At 40.5% G+C, this 22393-nt stretch overlaps 1 protein-coding gene across 3 annotated transcripts; it reads right to left on the bottom strand.

The window, feature by feature from the left end:
- Positions 1 to 222: 222 nt before the first annotated feature.
- Positions 223 to 21111, bottom strand: cdc42ep4b (CDC42 effector protein (Rho GTPase binding) 4b). 3 transcript variants are annotated; one of them, XM_085361551.1, is made up of 2 exons: positions 20944 to 21111; positions 223 to 3859 (listed from the first exon to the last, which is right to left on the bottom strand). In XM_085361551.1, exon 2 carries the CDS (start codon positions 3692 to 3694, stop codon positions 2690 to 2692), a length of 1005 nt encoding a protein of 334 aa, XP_085217677.1. In that variant the 5' UTR covers positions 3695 to 3859; positions 20944 to 21111; the 3' UTR covers positions 223 to 2689. The 3 variants fall into 3 exon arrangements, with proteins under 3 accessions (XP_085217677.1, XP_085217679.1, XP_085217678.1); XM_085361553.1 differs by lacking the exon at positions 20944 to 21111 and adding an exon at positions 19026 to 19095; XM_085361552.1 differs by lacking the exon at positions 20944 to 21111 and adding an exon at positions 13199 to 13504.
- Between the last annotated feature and the right edge of the window lie 1282 nt (positions 21112 to 22393).

Here is a 22393-nt window from a genome sequence, read left to right as displayed (position 1 = left end):
ATAAAGGCAAATATTGCAAACTACACAAAAGGCAGCCGCTAAAGCGTTTAAGTTTCAAAATAGAACAAACGAAACAGACTAAATTGTCAATTCCACTTAGAAACAAAATATTAATTCTAAAAATAAATCTTAGTTTGTTTTACAGAAGAACAGACAAAACTGACTAACTTTTGTCAATATCAAATAAACTGAGAACTAAAAGGAAATTCTCAATCTCTCCTTGTTGTATAGCTGAGCTTTTCAAACAGTTTTAACAGTTACTTTAGTCTGACAAAAGCCGAATGACGAATTAGCGCTTCCAGTCAGAGACTGAGGCTACGTCCACACGTACACGGGTATTTTTGAAAACTGAGATTTTCCGTTTTCGTTTTAAAAATAATCCCGTCCACACATAAAGGGAGAAATGAAAGAAAACGCTGCTATGAACATGCCAAAGCAGCAGGTGGCGCTAGATTCCTAACCGTGCAGAAATGTTGGCCAATCAGAAGTCTAGAAGCCTCGGTGGGAAAAAGTAAACAAAGCTGGGGCATAGAAGCAGAACCGAGTCGTAAGTGTGGAGGGACAGTAACTGTGTGTATATGTAAGCATTTAAACACTGCAGAGAGTAGAATTAACAGTAACAGTATTGTAGAAATTCATTTCACCGAAACAATAACGTGGCGCACAGTGTGACGCATGCACCAGTTTATTGTATTTCCAGACTTGCTTTCGGCACAATTTACAGTGCACGCTACTCTGTTTTTTGTCAGACTTGAAATAGCCGAAATACCTTCACACTACGGAACTTCTATGGCTCTTCCGTTCGACAATCTCTCCGGCATTGGAACCATCATCTGTTTTCTCTTCGGTCACGCTCGGTTGATTTTTCTAGTCGGCACACTCATTTCCTCCATTACGCGCTGGCTCCATTACCCGCTGGCTGCTTCCCAAACAAACACACGTGCGGCTTGGCACTTGTTCTGTACGTAACAAGTCACGCGACGTGACGCTGCGGCTGTGATTGGTTCGGCTCTGCGCTACTTAATTTGGATTGGCTGACCTTTTTTTTTTTTTTTTTTTTTTAAGAGGACAAGAGCGGCGAGGTCTATCGCGATAGCTTAATTTCTCTATCGAGTAAAAGTTATATCGCGATACATATCGTTATCGTTCTATCGCCCAGCTCTAGCTGAAAGTAATCTGGAGTAGCCTACCGAGTGAAACCAACTAAACACAAAAAAAGCCAAAGGGAAACAGCCCACCTATCTGTTTCTGGAGCAGTTCCAGCTGGTCGGGGGCCAATATTCTCGCACATTTAATGAGTAGACTGGGAGAAGCCAGATGATTGGTTGATTTAATCATCTGTTCCTACTATGTGATTCTGGTTGGGTAAAGGAGTTGAGTATTATCACCTTTGGGTCCACTTTGGGAAGTAAATATCCTTCTCATTGCTCAGAGACATACCTGATGCCCATCTGTTAAGTAGCAGTCCTCTAATAACACTTTAAACATGCTACATCCTTTCTCTGCTCTCAGAGACAAGCCTGGACACATGTACAGAGAGAGGGAATGCTTTTGACAGAAGCATAAATGCTTAAATGTAATTATATGGTGGCAACTCCCTTCACAAATGTCTTACATCTTTCCACTGACCTGCTAATCCTACTTCAGCTAAGAAGCGGAATGAGAGGCATGACAGACACACATATTTTACCACAATCACAATTCCTGTCTTGCTTTTTTTTTTTTTTTTTTTAAAGTACAAGACACATAACACTTACAAAAGGCCTCTTTTTGACAATTCACAGTTTTTCTGTATTAAAAAAAAAATCTTTCACCAACTCTGATTTTGTAAAAGACATTTCCCTGTAATGAACATGGGATCAGGAGTGATTTAAGACAATTTATTGCCTACTTAAGGCCAGTATTTAAGTGCAATTCAGCCAACCTCTAACAAAGAAGATGGTTCTGTCTTTAGTACCCATAAGAAATTATGATATCTGGAAAAAACAACAACACAATTTTAAGACTAAGGAGTGCACATTAAGAATGATCCATCCCTTATGACAACAAATTAATAAATATTACAGCTGTCTGTGAATTTAAAGAATGCAGATATTCCCAATGAAAAATGGAAACAAAATAATAATCTACCCAACTCAAAACAGCAGCAGGCTGCTGTATACTAACTCCCAGATACTGCAGATACAATAAAGTAGAAAATAGCATAAATCAACTGTTAAACTCTTAAAAAGGCATAACTTTTTCTGTTTAGTGTCTATGCCAAAATAGTGTCATTGGCAAATAAAACCCCATATTCACTCACACACACTGGGATTCTAACGCCATCTTGGTTTCACTCCTCATCCTTTCCCTACATCCTTCCACAGAATCCATACCACACATCCACATTACCCAATCTCACTGTCATCTCTTCTCTCTTCTTAAAATGATATATCTGTGATATTATTTACTAATGGTTTGCAATTGCTTCTTCTTGGTTAAGGGTTTAAATGTGGTAAAAAATACTTTTTTGGGAAAACTGAGACTTTACCAGTAATATGAGTAAACCCAAACACTTCAAAAAGGGCCACTTTGTGAGCCAGTCAGTCTGCACTGTAGCGTGCATTTAGCCCACCCTAGCTACAGCATGGTGAAAAAGCCTTATTTATCATGTTTACAGTCCTTTTCAACTGTTCTTGGCAGCTAAAGTCTAAACTCTAATCTCATCGTCATCATCCTCGTCCATGAAGGTGAAATCTCTCTCTCCTTCTCCCCCACGTGGGGAACTGTACTTTGCACTGTCCGTGTCACCGTCATGGAGGCGGTAGTTAGGTTTCTCCTCAGAACCAGAGCTGGACACAGAGCAGCTATCCATATTGTGGTGGTTGTTCTTGGTTTGTAGCTCAGGGGTGTAGGGATCCACCATGGCTTTTTGCTGGTACATGCTGCGAGGAGGCCTTGCAGGGGCTCGCTCTTCTGCATCGTCATCATCTATGTGGGGAATGAGGGACGGCGAAGCATGGCCCTCGCTTCCCTTGCCTTCCTCGTAGCCAAGGTCATCCTCCTCCCAACCTTTCTTTTCCATCACGCTCAAGATGTCCCCGAGCATCGAAGGGCCCAGGTCAATGTGGAAGGACATTATAGACTCTGCGTGCTTCATCCCACCTCCCTTAGGCATGGATGGAGGCAAATCTGTAGGTTCGCCAAAATCCCGTTCCTCAAGCTCTGGATCAAGGGCTGCCATAGCTGCTGCTCCATTTAACGGCTTGCTTTCGATCTCATTCACCTTCTTCATTGGGCTTGAGGAAACGCTCTTTGGCAGTTGGATACCTCTGTTAGTACCCTCGTCGTTCAGGTACGGCAGGGATATGGCAGTCTTCACAAACTGAGAGGAGCCGGCAGAAGGTGCCATCGCATTGTACTCACACTTGTCCGCCCGATTTACAGACTGAGATCGCTTGCTGTTTCTGAAGGTACGGGACAGAAGCCCGGGCTTGGAACTTGGTGAGCCTTGCTTTTTGTCTGGCTCCCTGGGAGGCTCTCCTGAACGGGTGCTGAGAAATGAGGTGTCCCCAAAGGCATCGCCCCCTCGGCCCACGTGCATGGTGTGACGGAAGTCCCCCAACGGAGCACTGATCATCTCTGCGGTCAGGTCAGCCCGAGACCTCCGCTTTGACTGATTGGAGTTGCTGACCAGTTGCTTAAGAATGGGCATGATGGCAGTCTTTTAGTAACGATCCACAGGTAAAATTTAAATTAGGATCTGAAGGTGGTCAGGAGAGTTCCTTTCAAAGTTTTTAGCAATTGTAAGGGATGTTGTCAAAGCACATATAACTTCAGGTGTTTGAGTAGAGCCATTCTGGTCCTTGGTTGAAAAAGCCTGTGGTGAAGAAGAAGAAGGAGAATACAGAGCATTAAAACCACATCAGTAGTTCTGTAAACTAAATGTAGCTCTGCAACATGGCAGGCAAAGTGAAAACAAGTAATAAAAAAAAAATAGATTCCATTAAACTGAGATAAAAATGTAACATTCTGCTTTGAAGAATTCTTTCTATTCATTTCTCATTACTCACTATTGCATAAAACGCTCTTTTCTGATCTCCATCAAGCATGGAAAGTTTGGTAGCCAGGGCTTCAAAATGAAGGCTCACTTGAGTGGTTCTAAACTCTAAAAGGTTTTCTGTGCAGAAGACTGTAAGGGTGTTATGCAATCGTGAAAAGGCTCTCTTGTACAAAGTTCAAAGCACCCTCACCTTACTCCAACCCAGTCACAATAGCCCCTGTGAAGTTCTACCATGGTAAACTTCATTCCTATTCAAATTAGTTCGATTCATCTGATACATTTTTGAGCTTTTTCTAAAAGTCTAGGGCTGCTGTTGTGATCCGTTTTTCATGGGCTGCAGTGCCTGCCATCACTGCTGTGCTTTAGTTCCCATTTAGGCCCCTGCCTGTTACATAACCAGCAAGACACAGGATACTGTGAGCTAGAGCAGTTGAAGCTGGCAGAAATAAAAGAAAGAAGAAAAAAAAAGAAAGAAAAAAGACTGAAGAGGAACAACATCTCTTCAGCATGGATCGACTTACAGCACAGCTCAGAAAACTCCAGACCGACTACATTTTGCTCTCACCCTCCCCTGTCTTCAAGAGATAAATAGTTTCCAAAAACTGCTTTTTATGTTATTCTCTTTTTGGGTGGAATTTGTCTTTTTAAACCCCGTAGGCAACACTTGAACACTTCACGCAGTGTACTTTGTTCCGTATTAATCTGTTTTTCATATAACATATATCAGCAACTTCTATTACATTTGTCTATAAAGCTTTGGTGAAAAGTAGCAGATTAAAAGGTTTTGAAACCCCCTTTGGAAAGCAGAATGATTCTTTCACAGGTCAGTTTGATCTTTTCCATGCCAAATGACTATACAACTAATTTTAATCCTTAGACCAAACTGACCTTAAACCACTTAAACCTTGAAACATGATCTTAGAACAGAAATGCAGTGGAAAAGAGGTTTAAACACCCACTTATGTGCTAGCTACAGTCTACTAGCTCCATGTGTTTCTGACATTAACAATGGCTTCAATTGTTTAAGCCAGACAGAAATACCATTACTCTCAGTGTTTTCAAACTCACGCTGAAGCCCACGCTCTAGGGCTGCATGCGTATCCCCCATGAATGAAAGGGGGCTTCACTCAACAATATTCCAAAGAAACGTCACCCATGAAAACATTTGCATCTCTGACAAGAACCCATTCAATTGGAAAGGGAACTGATGCACTAGAGGGAACAGAGGGGGGCTTGATAAATGATAAAAGCTAGTGCTCTTCTTTTTTTTTTGCTCTTCTTTCAAAAGACAGATCATCCCCAAAGAGTACTAAATTCTATCCACTGCCACATTTTTATCTTCCATATTCACCACCTTCATTCAAGATTTCTTCAGTAGTTCTGGTGCTAATGGAAGAGACACATTGTTCTCACAGTGGTTGAACAAAGACCAAATGTAATAAGGATAGTACTCCAAAGGCTTATTTTCTTGTTCTGTTGAAAAAGCTATTTGAGTTCAAGCTCACACCCATATACGTGACAACTGGAAAGAGCTTACTGTTACTAAAGCTATTTACGCCACAACTGGGTGCCAAATTACAAGATTATAGCTTAAAGCAAACAAACACCACCAATATCCTCCGGAGCGGAGGCACTGTTGTTAAATTAATGCAGTATGATCCATCATTGGGTAAACCCTTTATTATTTCATGCATTGTGCAGTTGCCCCATTAGTATCTGCTGCACAAAAGATTGCTGAATGTGTGGGTGACCGCTAAAGACAACTCATCATCTTACATGTTCCTCCCTGGTGCACAAAGTTTTGTATTTCTCTATGGCAACGTCAGAGCTGAGCGCTGGCTACTAAGTGGGCTTCCTGTCTCTAAGCTGACCAGAAACGGCGAGAAAGATTTTATCCCCTACATGGAGAGATCAACTCATTCAGATGGATTAACCCTTCCCGGTGACCACATGCCAGGCAATAAGACAAAGTTCACAGTGCAATAGCTGAGGGGCGGAAGCTTTTGATGTGCCATGTGACTCGAAGACATTCAACCTCAGCATAAAAGATGTCACTGAGTTCTCGAATATCAAAAGGTGCAAACCTCACACCTTAAGTCATTCTAGGAAATGGCCCATTTTATGCCTTGGGGAGCCCCTTGGTCTTTGATGAGGAATAGTTTCAAAACCCCGCAGGGTCATCAAGACCCCATTATTGTGGCTGTGACAAAAAAAATGAAGCATGACCTGCCTGGAGTCCTGTCATATTCAGTTTTAGCCTTTCAGTACTTTGTAAAAAAATACATTATGAGAAATGACACAGTCATTTTCACCATTCAGTTTCAAAATAACACTCCAGAATGGTTCAATGCTCTCCATATGAAACGGTGACAGTGTTAAATGTTCTTTTACACAGAAAAGGGATGTTTCTTCTTTGTTTTTTTAGTTCTCAGGGGAAATTTGTCCATGCTGTCATCAGTTATATGTACATTTAATGCTTAGATTGTTAAAGTCATTGGCAGCATGACTATCAGCACTATAAAAAGTTATTTTGGAAAAGCAAACAGATTCAAGGACTCATTTTCATTCACATCAGTAGAGTGTATTTGAAGAGGAAATGGTGACCTTTTAGATAGATTTCATTGCACAATAGGCGAGCGGGAGTATCTTATTGTTTGGTTTTCTGTTTCTAGGTGACCCTTTGTTCTTCTCATTTTATTACTGTTACTAGCTAGATGAAAGAAATGGAAGTATGGGGCTTAACTACAACTCCGTCTAGACATCTAAATAGAAAATAATTTAAACACAAAAACGCTGTTAAACCCGAGCATTTACTCATACATTGTGTTGAAAAGGAATTGGTTGATCAGTGATTCCAGTTTGACCTGACACTTGACACTCCCAGCCCAGCTGGGGGCAAAATTCCATTTTAGCTCTTTTTCACACAGAAGATCATATTCCTATTGGATAGCTACTGATGCAACACAAAGAAGGCTTATACAACTTTGTGTCAGAGCACTCAGTGTGCCTAAAAATATGAAGATATTGTTAGTTTGCTTCAGTTGAGAATCGGTTTTTGTTTTTTGTGCCAGTCAGTGACAAAGCCTTTATGTAATGGAGTCCCACATGGCACTAGCTTGAACTGAGACAAGTGGTGACAGGGCCATGAATGATTAAGAGCATTTTATGTCGCCAGCAGAATGTGATGTGGGCAGAATGACATCACAACAGCCAACATGCTCATCAGCGCTCAGCGTAACGCTTGTAATCCTTAGGATCACAGGCGCCCTGCAGTCCTCGGCTATCCTGTGTCACTTTCTCTCCTTCCACTCAACAAAGAGGGGAAAGAGGCTTTGGCTGCTCATCCAATAACAACTTGGCTACTGTCATGTTAAACCAACCGGCATGCAGACTATATAAGAGTTTCTGTTTTTATCTTTGGCTCCATTTAAATTTTTTAAAGTGAGATGGAGAAACAGTCTATCCTTTTTTCACGAGGTGGAGGAGGCCTTCATGCAAATATTACAAAGAGTCAGGTGAAGGGTAAATTCAAACCTTGTTATTTTTAATACTAGAATAACGAGCCTATATTTAAGCACATAATGCACTGCCTAAGCTGTCTCTGCAATAAGAAAACTTCTGCTTGTTTTAACCTTGAACTACCCAGAGTCGTCTCTATAGTTCATTCCCACTGTCAGTGTCATTGATATGCAAATGAATATTCAAGTTAGCCAACGCCATCTATGACACTGCTAATCAGTTAATCAATGGAGCTGCATAACAATGGAACGTTCTTAACTCAAAGTGACAAAGAAGATTGGGAAATTTCATTAGCACTTATTCTGGCAGGCTCTAACCTTCACACCAAACATCTGATTCCCACGGGTGAAGATGATTCCCACGGGTGGGGGGGGGCGCGTGGGGGTAAAAAAAAAAAAAAAAGCACTGAAATAGCAAAAAGTTATAGAGAGAAGAACGACTGTTGAAAGGTGAAACAGATCACATTGCTGAAGGAGTTAAAAATAATACATTCAATTATTTATCTTATTTTACAGCAATTTGAATTTGTATTAATGTGAGTTCTGTGGTTATGTTCAAAAATGTTTTTGTAACATGTAAGAGAAATAAAAATACTATTAAATATGGTGCAAAAACTAAAGGATTAGGAGAACTCATGAACTATGTATGAGTCTGATTTCGACTCACATCATCTAACTGCAGCTCATTAGCAAAGCCTCCCTCTGACTTCACGGTGCTTTTTCATGTGCCTCAAAGTTTCCTCCAAGCAAATCTACTTACTTGCCTTAACTCACCACACAGATAATAAATAATAAATATAAATATGCCGTTTGTTTTGGCCTTGCTTGGCTTGCTCCGCCTGCAAACAGCACCCAAAAACTAAATCAGAACTGCATCTAAAAAAATAAATAAATAAATAAAATAAAAAAACACAACATCTGACTAACACCATAAGACAGTAATGAAAGACTTTTGACGTGATTTTCTACAATTGCATGCTCTGCTACAGACAAATAAAAACAATAAACTATCATTTGCTTCTTTGCTTATTTGTTACTGCCTGACACATAAGGAACCTGTTATTCCTGTTTAACTTCATTTATAGTTACCTAGCTCTAAGGCAAGCCTTGCATGATAAACAGCAAAAGTATCCTGAGCAGAAACATGCAGAATGTTATGACACTAATGGCCTCACCTCTCAACAGTAAAGGATATACATACTTAACACAGGTGAAACTGACTTGTACAAAGTATGATTACATGGTGAATGGATCCCACTAATATAAGCATGTCTAGAACACGCTCTACCCGCTTATTTGCAAGTCTCACTGCATTTTTCAGAGAGAAAACAGGGAAGCAATGAGAGTCAAATTTATCCAGCCAGTTCTTTTTTACTGAAGAGTCTGCAATGGCATTCCACTTCTAACACGCAGGTTCTAGGCAGAGCTGTGCAGACGCACGTCTGCAAGTTGTCACTAGTAAATTTGTAACATAAGCTATTCTTGTTGATCACTAAGTGTTCTCTCGGCTGATGAAAAGACAAAAGTTAGAATATACAAAAAGTCTTTGCATTGAAGTAAAACAGACTGATAAGTGTTAAAAACATTAAAGTGAAACACAGCATCACCATTGCAGGGTGACACGCTATTGAGATTTTTAGATAAATACAAGCAAATGTCTCTGTAGTCTCTGCGCTGGTTGAATTCCCATAATCTTTTTTCGGTGTAGCCACAGAGCTATGCTTTACTGATCCCAAGGGATATGAAGTGAAAATAAAGCAGTTTTTTTCACATGAACTCCAAGAAAAGTTGAGAGAATCACTTCAGGACAATGTCTGAAGTAGGGCTGTCACGATTAAGTCGACTATCAAAATCGTTGACGACTGATTTAATAGTCGACGCATCGTTTGAAGCTTTGTAAGATCACAAAAGACGCAGGAATAAGTAGTAGGATTTAAGAGTGTAATAATGGACTGAAACAGAAGATGGCAGCACTGCATGTACAAGGATGCCAGCTGCCGTTAAACCCCGAAGAAGAAGAAGCTTTGTCCCAGAATTCATAACACAGCCCAGCTCAGTTTCCAACAATGGCGGCAGCTAGTTAGTTTTAATATTAACTCTTATTATTCTTTTTGGGTCACAAAATAAACGTTTAACATATTTTCAGGCGAGAATGTAGCTGTGTAAACCTCAAATATCTGCTCAGTTTATCAAGACATCACATATTTTCAAAAGCGCTCCGACGTTTTCGGAGACATCTGTTACCCACTAGCTCGATAGCGAGCCGGGGTCAAGGCTCACTGAGAACACTGGACTCCCGGCAAATCGTTTTCAAACCCACCGCCGTCTTTCGCTACTCAGGTTAAACATATATAAGTCACTTAGATAACTTCAAAATGTTATTGTTTGGCTTTTTTCAGTGTTTTATTTGTTCCTGAGTAAATCGGTTTGGCTGAGATTAAATTATAGTTTTTACACAGCTGAATAAACGTCAAGCAGAAAACTGATTATCAGAAGTGTGAGATGCTCGAGAATATACTCCGGTGTCCCGTTATATTTTAGATAGCAAGGAGTTTATTAAACTTCACCGAAACAATCTGTAAATTTCATTAAAGTTTAATAAACTATCATCTTGTCTTTATTTTTAGTTAGCACATATCTTAAACACTTACAAGCTGTAAGCTAATGATAGTTATATAAGAGCAGATGCTGCTGGTGCAATAAGCTGTACGCTCTACGTCCAATGGATGATGATCTGATTAGTCGACTAATCGCAAAAATAATCAGTGACTAGTCGACTATCAAAATAATCGTTTGTGGCAGCCCTAGTCTGAAGTAAGGAGAAGGTCCACTTGAGACACCCCGTCACTAGAGGAAATACTTTGTAGGGTTTAGACATTTGTGCTGCGTGGGTAGAGCATGCAGACGGCAGGACGCACTGTATGACACCAGCGTACTCGCTGTGAATTCACTGGAATGTGTCAGTGTCACATGCCTGCTACTGGACATCCAGAGCTTGAAGGTTTAAGACCCTTCTGACTTTACTGAATATTTGTATTCCCACACGTATCTCCGATGGGCAATGTCTTAGAAAGTTCAGGTCCAGACTGCATTTGGGAAAATTACTTAAGTTGAATTAATACGATTTATGCAGGGAAGGAAACATAACCAAGAGTTTACTGATGCTATTATGCTGACCTGTTTTCACTTAACTTATATTTTTATACGTTTTGAGTTGTGTATTTATTCCATGCCATATGGCGTGTGGTGGAAAAAGTTTGACAACCACAGTTTCAAACAATCATTGATGTATAGTTTCATCAAATTCCAGCCAGACAGACTTGTGCTGTTGAAAGACTGTCTTTGAATTAGGAAATGCTGTTTATTTGGCCTAAAATCCATACAATGGTCATAAATCACTTAATACTAACAAAGCCTTTTTTCAATAACAGCTCTTCTGTGCCGTTTCTAATGCATTGATTAGCAAAATGCTGTATGTGCTTCAATGGGTTATGCTTACGTAATGCATTTCTACTGTACTGTAACAAATTACAGAACAAAGAAAGTCCTAAAGAATACCTTTGTTTTTATTTTAAAGGGTGTATGTGCAATAAACATGCATTGAGGTCATATAATATAGGGGGTGCTAGGTTTTGTCATGATATACACAGCAACCTTGTTAAGCTGTAATAAGAGAACAGAAGCAGAAATTGATATGAGGTATAGTTTGGTCAAGATTTACCAGAAGCCTAAAAGAAAGCAATTGTGCCAGTATCAAAATACAAATATGGTTTGTGCAATCTGAACTTGAGATTTAAGCAACACAACAGCTTAAAGATACTTGAAACCTGAAACAAGCAGACAATGGGCTTACACAGAGGTCAAAGATGAGTTGTTCAGGTCACTCCTGAAATGCTGAGTGCTTCATGTAAAAAGCCTTCAGGAGTTCAAACAACCAGGACACAAAGACATACCTACATCCGCATGACTGTTGCCAAAGTACCACCACCTGTGTGTGTGGAAACTGGAGTATCAGCCTCCAGGGCCCCACTGCCACCCAGGCAAAAACAAAAACACAAGAGGATTAAGAGCAGCCTTTTCAGCGTGAGCGAATAAAACCAGCATGTCTGGACTAGCCCTCTGCACTGCGACAGTTCCTTAGGGTGTATGGCACAACCTCCAGTTACGACCCCAACACTTCCTGTGACACAAACACCAAATGAATTTATTTTCAGTCTTTACAAATCCTGATATCCAGAAGCACAGGACAAACTTCCAAATGATTCTTTGTGTTTCCAGTCAAACTGGCCTTTTATAAATCTGTTATTCCTGCATGGCTGGACAAAGCAGCAAATACTGGGTGGGCTGCCATGCTGTGCCCCAGCCAAAGAGAGAAGAGAAAAAGGCTGGCTCATAATCAAACAGATAGATAATGAACATGCTCCTTGATTAAAAAATAAGCCTCTGCCCAAACAAGTCTACCGAGAGTTTGTTTTGAGGGGGAAAAATATATATATATATATATACACCCCCCTCTTGGTGTATGAATAATATCTAGAGTAAAAATTAGAGGGAGTAAAGCCTTTCCCATGTGAAGCAATATTACCTCAGGGACTTGTGCAAAAAAGGGAAGGCACAGATGGATTCACTGAAGAGAAACACATCCTCAAAGGGCGGTGGAGGGTGTCACCACATTGGATTCACTCAGTCATGCCAGCGCAGTGACAGACGTTCTTTCACCGTGTCCTGCATGAAATGTACCCAAGCCCTCATTATGCCTACTGTGGATGGCTTGAACTATACTCTGTGTGCGTGTGTGTGTATGCGCACGTGAGCGTACATGTCTAATTAATCGCCAAAATCCTCCCCATCAGTCTCTAACAAATAGACAGCATTCACGCCTGGTACCAGAGGTCAGGATCTGAGCCAAGTGGTTGAATTAACTGTCCAATAGCTGCTGGATCATGAAACGATGCAGAATTTCAACTGAGGATTGTTTTGTAGATGACAAAGAGGGAAAGTAATGCTTTGTTGTAACATTTGGCTTACACTATACTTAGAAAGTTTAAACAGCTTACATGCCGTATTGGCTGGTTGTTTTAAAAATGAGACCTTGGGGAAAACCCCAACAAAAATAAAAATTGGCACTATATTAAAAAAGATAATCTAGTGCCAGACAGCCAAGCTCAACGCATATATCCGCACACACTCTCTGGTAAAAGCAGCAGTAGGCCTCTCAATGGGACTGAAAGATAAGTGACCGTTTTCTGCTCTGCGTCAACTTATCAGCAGCTTGTGGCTTTTTTTTGTTACTTTTTTTTTTTGTTTTTTTTAAATCAGCAGCCTCCTTGCTAAACTCAAATACCCAAACTGACTATAAAGACCTTAAGCAGAGAGCCCTGACAAACAAGATGAGTTAATAAACCCCCATGGTGTTCACTTTAATGACACCGACTGCAGCAGGCTAAACACTCGCTGACCAAAGAGAACACCCAAGCCCGCAAACATAGTCACTTCAACCAGATAATAGCAATTCACAACAGCTGAGAAGCTGAAAAATGCCATAACAAGACAACAGAGATAAAAACTGGAACACGGTACACAGCTACTGCACTCCTGAAGCATATTGTAAGCTTAATTGCACCCTTCCTTGATTTACCTGCATCCACTGTGATTTTGTTAGTGCTGTGTGTAGATGTTGTGCTTGCTGTGAGTGAGCATGTGTTTAAGTTCTTACCAGAGTGACTCTTCAGGAATGTCCAACTAGCACACAAGGATAAATTACATCTCAGTTGCTCCTCAAGGGTTGGGCAATCGTCATAGCCAAAGCGCCCTATCATCATCCTACGTGACTGCCAATATAAATAAAGAGCTAAATAATGCATCAAGGTCATTTATTGGCAGTGTTGGGACTAACGCGTTATTAAATAACGCGTTACAGTAACTACGTTATTATTGTGGTAACGAGCACGGTAACTAGTTATTATGCCAAAATCAGGAACGCTTTACTCGTTACTGGGATTTAGATAGGGTCGTTACTCGTTACTTCGTGTGGTGGCTATCGCGGAGCTTCCACAGATTCAGTAACATTAGCAAGTGGTGGAGGCCAGCAGGTGGATGAGGGAAAGGGGACGCAGAAGGAAAAGAGACCCGAGGCGGCCGCCGGTCCAAGTGTGAACTGCACTTCAGGTAAGAAGTTATGACCTGCAGTCTCTCTGGGTCAGATATGAACCAAGTTTAGGTGGAGTTTATTTTCGTTATTCTGACTTTTTCCGTACTGTGTGCTAGCTAGCATGACGGAGTTTCTATACAGCTGGGTGGTGCTATGAAGTTAATGATGTTTAACTTTATTTTGTTCATAAGTTATTAGAGTTGCCAACCTTCCCGTCTGGTATTCAGAGAAAATATTACGCGTTTCTTATTGAGGTGAAAAGGAACAGTTTGTCCCGTAATTCAGCTACAATGAAAAAGACACAAAGCTGGAGTTACTCTGTGTCTTTGCTGCACAGCTGCCTCTTCTCCTTTCATCCTCTCCCCTCCCTCTCCCGTTTCTACTTCAATCATGAAACTGATCAATGATCAGCTGATCGGCTCTTGTTTGTTTATCGCTCACTTTGCGCAGAAAGAGGAAACCAGCGGATGTCGCGCTAAACAACAGCAGCACGTTTAAGCTTGATCAGCTGCTGTTAGAATTTATTTAATATTAATTTCTAGTATCAGCTGATGTTTGCTGGAGCCACAGCTGCAAAAAAGCTGCTGGTCATGATATGGTTTGGTTATCTGGTAAGAGGGAAACATGAAGATGAAACCAGGAGATGTCCTTACTGGATCATCAGAGCTGAGCAGGTGATGGAGAAACAGGTTTACCTTTTAGGTGACATGAATGAGTTGAAGGGAAGTTATGAACTGTTTCTGAGAGACAAATAACCCCAGGATCCTTTTCTAAGCAGCTGACAGCTGGTAACTGTGCAGGGGCAGGTCTAGCAAAATGTGGCCAGGGGGGCATGTAGGGCATTAATAGGGAAAGGGGGGCACAAAGAAATACTTTTCTTTCTTATTCTCATTTAAAATGTCTCGCTTTTAAAAAATAATTATCTGAATCTTACAACAAACGATTGATAGATTGATACATATATACCATCAAAACAGTGAACATCACTGTCACAACAGTGTTTGTTTTCATTCAAAGGCTTTATGATTTTTGCTATAATGGCGGCCAGTCTCTAGTCAAAATGCCCGGGATGATTTTTCTGTCCCAGTCCAGCTCTGTATGCAGCTCATCTGCAGTCTGGTGTTGCCTACATCTTCCTATTCAGAAGGCAGAATTTCCGAGTTCTGAGTACAATCGAAAGCACCACGACTGCAGTTTTTGTGTTGGATGTAAAAGGCGCACATGACGCTGTGACGTAGGCTAGAATCATGGCGGCGGTCAACAACGGTCCAGGCGTGGGATTTCTCTCGTGGAAATATGCACATTATCTTTTCCTTTCTATTGGTAGGTGGCACAGTGCACTTGTGGCAAGTAAGCAAGCTAGAAGACTGGCAAAGTTATGGAAGAAACACATTAACAAGAGAATTCTGAGTAAAACCAAAGTTACTTTCCCTAGTAACTAGTTACTTTGAAAGTAACGAGTAACTTGAAGTAACTGAGTTACTTTTGAGAGAAGTAACTAGTAATGTAACTAAGTTACTATTTTAAAGTAACTTACCCAACACTGTTTATTGGTAAGGTAACTGAGATAAATGATTAGTCAGTGCAATAATCTAATTAAATATAATTGGGAGTTGGGTCAGAACGAACTTGAGATTCAAGTTTAACAATTTAGGAAAAAAATCGTAACAATAAATTCTGTTTATCTATGAGCCAGACGAGAGAAGAGCCAAAACCTAAGAGCTTTCATGCATCACCACCTGATTTTCTCAGTAAAAACCTTTCAAGTATCATCGGTGTCATCTTACTGCAGTTCGTCTTTCTTTGATTTGGTTTTCTTAAAGACATTTGGCATACTACTTTGATTTGGCACTCAAATAACAACTTTGATTCCCTGGAAACTGGCAGCATAAAGTCTTAATTAGTAGAGTGCATACACTCAACCTGCTGTGGGTGTGAACAATAAGTTTAAAGTCCATCAGCCACTAAGTGTGAACTAACACAAATGTGTTCAAGAGTCTCACACATCCACATACAACCCCCACCCCCCAAAAACCCAAGTATATACACACATCTCACTAGCTCCCAGGTTGGATTTAGACAAACTGTATTTGTAACTGAGAAGCCAGCAAAGACACACAAAGCACAATGGAAAACAAAACAACAGAGAGGAAGGCGCGAACCAAACCCTTCTGGCACACCCAAAACCACACGCACATACCTATAAAGGGAAACAGACTAATGCAGGTAAGCTCACACAGGACGGGCCTCAAAGCTGATTCATGTAAACGACACTGAAACACATTCAGTTAAAACAAAGAGACAAAGGAACTTCGATCCTTATCAATTTAGGTATTGCAACTTCACCCTAGTCCATTCACAACACAGAACTGCTGACCTAGAAAAGGACCTCTATAAGCTCAGGCAGGAAATGTGTGATTCTCACAGGATTATCAGATATGCATGACAAGAACCCACAACAACTCATGTGACTGTTCCCATCTCCTGAACTGGTTTCCTTGCATGACTTTGTCATCTGGTAGTCACAGTGGTGACCAACATACTTCCTTTGTCCTTTTAGTATGCTTAAGGCCAAAACCACCTGTTTCTGTGGTCACTCAATGCTGGAAAACAATGATGGCTCATTGGAGTGTAAAAAAGGCCAATGACAAAAACTGCCAGCTGCACACCACCAGTTACTGTGTTTTTATTTTTGGTTTGTTTTTCTACACTATATTATCCAAGTCTACAAGAGTCGGCACATATGGTGCAGAAATACATCCTATTAATTGCAATACTGTGTCAGTAATTAAGGGTAAGTAAAAGGACGTAATACAATCATAACTGTTTAATGATCAACTCTGTATTGCATGAAAGCTTCCACTGTTGCCAGTACAGCTGAAAGAGCTGATGTAGTTTACACACATTTCTATTCAACTCTATGCCTGTTACTAGCATACTACCAGGTCCTGATCACCAACTCTGATGAGGAGGTCCTCATCATGAGCTTTAATCCTGGATCAGCAAAACTCAACAGGCCCCAGTAACAATGCAATTCTGGGGAGTTCTATATATATTAAACTATGTGTCAGCAGCAGTGCACTGGTTGCTACTGAAAGAGCTAACAAAGCATGGAGGAAGCTAACAGGAGCCAACAGGTTGGTAGTTTAGTATATGATCCAAGCCTATGTCAACAGTCCGTCGGCCGACATGGACAGTGATAACAGAGGGTGTTTTTTTGTTTTGTTTTTACAATGGCATGAGAAAGAGGAGCTCTCATGGAAAACCTGTGCAAACACAGGGAGAATATCCAACCTCCGTATGAACCTAGGACCCATTTGTTGTAAGGGACAGAGCTAACCACTGAACCACCATCTGATAAGACTTCTTATCTGTTACTTCATCCATTTGAGAAGGTATACTCAATGTGAAACAGAGACCATGAATTACAGAAAGATGCAGTAAAGACTTTTATTTTGAGCGGAACTATGACAAAAGCAAATAAATTAGCTAAATAATCATTCCATTTATGGTCTAGGTCCTGTTGATAGATTAAAAAAAAAAGACCATTAAAAAAACATTTTTGCTACATTTTAAATTTAAATTTGAAGTTAGGAAAGTAATCTTTCAATTGACCCTCATGCTGTCTTAGACATAAAGCAAAACTCCCAGTCCTTTCCTCTCAGTAAGGAAAAGCTTTATTAATCTAACACTGGTGCTGGATCAGTACCCTGTATTGGCAGCCAAGGTACCCATACCAGTGTGTAACTGGAAGAAAAATAATTACCTTGTTTAAAAGTTGCTGCAACACATCTTGCAAAGTAGATTTGTGTAACCACACTGGTCCAACAACAGGATTTTGGATTATGTGATTTGGACACGCCAATCACCCTGATGTTGGGTATTGTTTTGTTATCTTCTTCAACATAACTGAAACCAAAGAGGGTGTTCTGAAACTTTGCAACATGGGATCGAGTCAAGCCGGCCACATTCAGCAATTTTCCAGACTGGTTTCACAGTTTAAACAATTGAGTTTAAGACATCAACAGTGACAGGTGATGCAAAAACGAGATCATACTGTGCCAAAACATACAGTACTACTGCGTGACAGATTTTGAAATCTACTCTATGCTGTCAGCCTGTTGTTGGGAGAGGACAAAATGACTTTAGTGTTTAGCAACGCAAAGTAAAACGTTTTTCCCGTTGAACTGGTTAGGTTACATTGATAACCAAAAAAAAGGCATAGGCATGGTGATGGGGTGTCAGGTGCATAGGGGCTGTTTCGAAAGAAAAGAGAGCACACTCTTCTTCTGAGAAAAGATATGTCATGTGAAATGAAATGACAAAAAAAACCAAAACTGTTGTATCACTGTTTCAGGTTAGTTCAAGTTGCTAAATGTTTATGCAATTATTTCTAGAACATTGATGCTACAAAATATGTCTACATGTCCAAGTTTCTATGTGAACAATTTCGTACTTTTTCCCTCTAATTTGCCATCAAATAAGACAATGATGGTCTCTGATGAATTTGTTTTTTCTTTTCTGACATTCAGAGTTAACTATAATTTGCAAAAACCTGAAGACACTGATAAAATATTAAACTGTTGCTTTTCATATCAAGTCTGTTCAAAGGTTAAGTCAAACATCCTCAGCATGACTGCTCTTCAAAGACCTCATTGCTTTCTTTGCAGGTGGGGTGAATCCTGTAATTGTCTGAGACAAAGCAACTTTCCTTGGGGAGTTCAACATAACCAGAAAGAACAGCTTAAAAAATGTGCACATGCGTCACTCGTGAAATGATTCAGACTTTGCAGAAATGATCAGGCCTCCATAGTTTCAAAGCTCTGGAGGGCTTTTTTTCAATGTAAATCCAAAAGGTATTAATTCACACGAATAACTCAATAATGACCTTTTGCTTGCTGCAAATTGCCCTCTTTGAGCCAAATGTCAAGACATTCTCTCATCATTACCTGTCAGTCTCCCATGGAGCTTGGAATAAAGGTAGATGAGCAAACAATTTACAAGGCCATTTCCTAAGGCATGGGAATATTACTCCAAGTTGTCACATCTGACTCCGGTTAACCAATTTATATTTATCGCCTAATAAAAACAAAAAGAAAAATGTTTCTGCTCTTACATTAAACCGTCACGTAGTATGAAACCCAGACACACAAATAAAACAGAAAGTCTATAAGGAAATGAGGTGCCCTCAGTTTTTACTAACTACACAAAAACTGCCTGAAGTAAATGTTTTCATGTACATGAGTCTAAATGCACATCCACAACCTCTACTACTGCACACCCTCTTTCTAATATAAAACTGTAATGACCTCACCACAGCCAAGAGTTGGGAAAGTAGCCAGCTTCCTCAAAACGCAGCAGGAGTATCCTCCAGAGGAAACTCAAAGAGCCTCCATAGCAAAAAAAAAAAAAAAAAAAAAAAAAAAAAAAAAAGCACAGTCAGAGATGACACATACTCTCCCTCCCCTACTGGCTGTGCAGTGGACACAATAGATCTCGATGGTGAGATATCTGCCTGGCAGCCCTGGAGAAGACATCCACTAAGGAGCTGAAAGGCCTGAAGTGTGTGCAGTAATGCAGCACTGTTGTCACTGGAAAGAAGACAGAGAGACGCAAGAGGATGCCAGGAAAAAAAGAGTGGCAGCGCTGGCAGGATGGTGACAAGTCAGTGTCGGAGTTAAGACAAGATTTCTCTAGTCTAGTCTAGTTTTTTGCACTCGTCTAAGTTCTTTGATTTAGAGTTATCAGTGCAGAGTACGTAAATGATTCATCGAGCAAAATGACAAGAACAGACCAACCTTTGGGCTCTTGTTAACTACTGCTCTGTGTTTGTGTGTAGGACAAGGGCAATAGTCACACAAAGTCAACACCAGACCTGAACTCATCAGTCAACGCGTCCTTTCACTATTGTCCAGACCGACAGCTTAACAAGCGTGAAGAGCTGACGATGAGTGAGGAATAATGAAACAGAATGTTATAAAACGGACCTGCAGACTTTATGGACAGTGTAGTTAAAGTCGGGCACACACTATACAGCCTTCATTTAGAGCATGATGAATGAGGCCGGGCACGTATACAGCCACTGTGGCAACTCTTACAGCAAATTACTCAGTTCATCAGGCGGGATGATGACCATAAGAGGTAAGTGCCAAGTCTTTAACCACAAACAGGAAAAAACTCCCTAATGATCCAGGGAGGTGGACAAATATGCCTGCCAAAGATGGGGTGAAAATAGCTGTTTAGATTGTAGAGCTCTTGCTAGATTCCCAGAGATTTCACTGAGATCCAACAGCAGTGGTATTAATGTTACGTAATTCTCACTGAAGAGAACTGATGCTCATGCAACCATCTGCCCCTTGCTCTGATTAAATCATGACCCGTCCTGTAGCCAAATATAGTTATTTGGGACACTTTTCTTAGACTTTGCAACCTAGTTTTAACTCTGGGATATCTGCTGCTTCATTGAGTTAGTTGCTCTTATTTACAATATGAAAGGCCAGAGTTTGTGGGCACATTACCACAGAGGATCCCAAATGTGAAATACGTCACTCTCTGCAATGGTAAACCCAGCTAATTCCTTTCTTGAGTAGTTTTTGGGCCCAAAACAAGAAAAATATCCAACTTTAATAAGTCATACAAAACTGGATTTGAAAAAGAAAAAAAAACCTCAGGAGATCCCATGACTTTTAACGAAAGTTATTAGCTCAGCACAGCTTTTTGGCCATTATTCAAACTGAAAGCACAGCAAAGTCTATAGTGGCATAGGTCAAGAAAATGGTTCCATATCAGGCAGGATATTTGTAATTTTAAAAAAGCACCCTTTAGATTAACGTGTTGGCTCTTGAATATGTTTTAAACTCAGGTGGTTACTTTTATTGTATCTTTTTTGACCCTGTACTTCCCAGTCTTCCTCAGGCTGATGGAGGACACAGAGGACGCGAGAGAGCTCATTGTTTTGGCTCCATATGGGACACCGAGGAGCTCGATGAAACTGCCAGGCTCTGATTGTCCAGAAGCAGATGACATTCAAATGAGATGCAGATTTCACTCCGTTGGCTTTACTTCAACCTACGCCTCTTCCTCTGACCCCACAGAGTATTCTGGAAACTACACTCAACACACTGGCTACAACCCAAAGATGACTAAAAGTCGTCGCTCGTCATCAGAACAGCTCCTGGATACGTGTAATACAACAAAACATCACTCCTCAGGTTACCGCGAAGAAACGTTACCTTTTTCTTTAAGGTCCACGCGGTGGCGAAGTTTCAGACTATATCCCTCTCAACTTTCCGTAAACACCGCGAAGGGTGAGTTAGCACAAACTTAGTTATGAGTCCGTAGAAAGAGAAGCAAGAGAATTGTGGCAGGACGGTCCCTGTTCTGGTGCTCCCAACGTTCGTTTACTTTGCATCTGTGTGGCTCACAAAGCGGCCCTCCTCCTCCTCCTCCCCTCCCCCTCCCCTCCCGCGCTGGAGAGCACCACCTCCTGCTGCGGTTTAAAGGGCCAGAGCGCCATTTATCCACAACGCCTAACAATAGCTGGGACTTCAACTTGAGTATCCCAAGCCTGACCCAGTGAGTGGTAAAGGCTGTTCCCCAAGCTAGCTGACAGGGACTAGTTGCTGCGAAGTAAAACATTTGAACACTTAAGGGAGAAGCAACCACCGTCTGGCTTTTTGTACCGCACGGGCTACCTTAGAAATGAGGCTGGCAGGGGAAACTGGTTATAGCCAAACTCTGCTATGCCCAAATGCAACAGAATTTGCCTACTGGCACATCTAAACCATGATCTAAACACAGATAAAAATAATAAAATCTTGCTTGCTGTTATGAAACAAGGAAATCTGCTGTTCTGTAATGTTGCACCCATATTTAGCTCCATAAAATAACAGCTTAAAAAAAAAAAAAACGTATTAGACTCATTTATTTGTTATATATATGTAGATAAAATTCGCGTTTACAAATGCTTGTATATAGACTAGTAGTTAAAAGTGGACAGAACTTCATATATCATATACATACACTGAATCAATGTATCATCTAACTTGTGAAGAAGGTGAATAACAATGCACTAAAGGTCATGCTAATATGGTTAAATCAGTATGTTTTCTCACGTTAGCCTTTTAGCACCACATAAATGACTGCTATTGGTTTCAAACATGCTAAATTTCAGAAATGTGCACTTAGTGCAAGAGCACACAATTACAACAGGAGTTAATGTTCTTCTCTTTTCTAATTTGTAGTATTAGAACAAATGCACTGAAAAGTAGCCTATTACTATAATTAAAGGTCCAGGCACATTGATTTATATGATCACTAACTCATAATAGCCATGGAGGTAATTAGGTTAGACATAGTGCCCTTTTCTCCAATTATTCCTGACAATTTCCAGATTACATTAAAAATGGCCTTTAATTTCACACCCACAAAGCAAATTTACAATGTCTGATGTGTAAATCATCCAGGCCACATACAAATGAGCATGTGTGTGTGCGTGGGTGTGGTTACAATAGTAAGCTGGGCCTCAGGTGTGAACTTTAATTCTCCACTGACGCCCACCTGTCTGTCAAAGCCTAATTTTCCCACCTGTAAATATCATTAGGGCTTATATTTCAACATGATGAGCCAATTAGTGGTGTATTGTTTTACGGCATACTCTGTTTAAGTCTGTCAGAACTTCAG

This window comes from Diplotaxodon limnothrissa, linkage group LG8 (genome assembly GCF_057381915.1).
Source record: "Diplotaxodon limnothrissa isolate DT_005_m linkage group LG8, D_limnothrissa_male_GT1.1, whole genome shotgun sequence".
Lineage (NCBI taxonomy): Eukaryota > Metazoa > Chordata > Actinopteri > Cichliformes > Cichlidae > Diplotaxodon > Diplotaxodon limnothrissa.
Note: the sequence above shows the minus strand (reverse complement) of the source record. Positions and strands in the feature narration are given on the sequence as shown.

Bases quoted from the DNA above. Each gene is read 5' to 3' on its own strand.
- cdc42ep4b (XM_085361551.1), bottom strand. From the start codon at position 3,694: ATGCCCATTCTTAAGCAACTGGTCAGCAACTCCAATCAGTCAAAGCGG.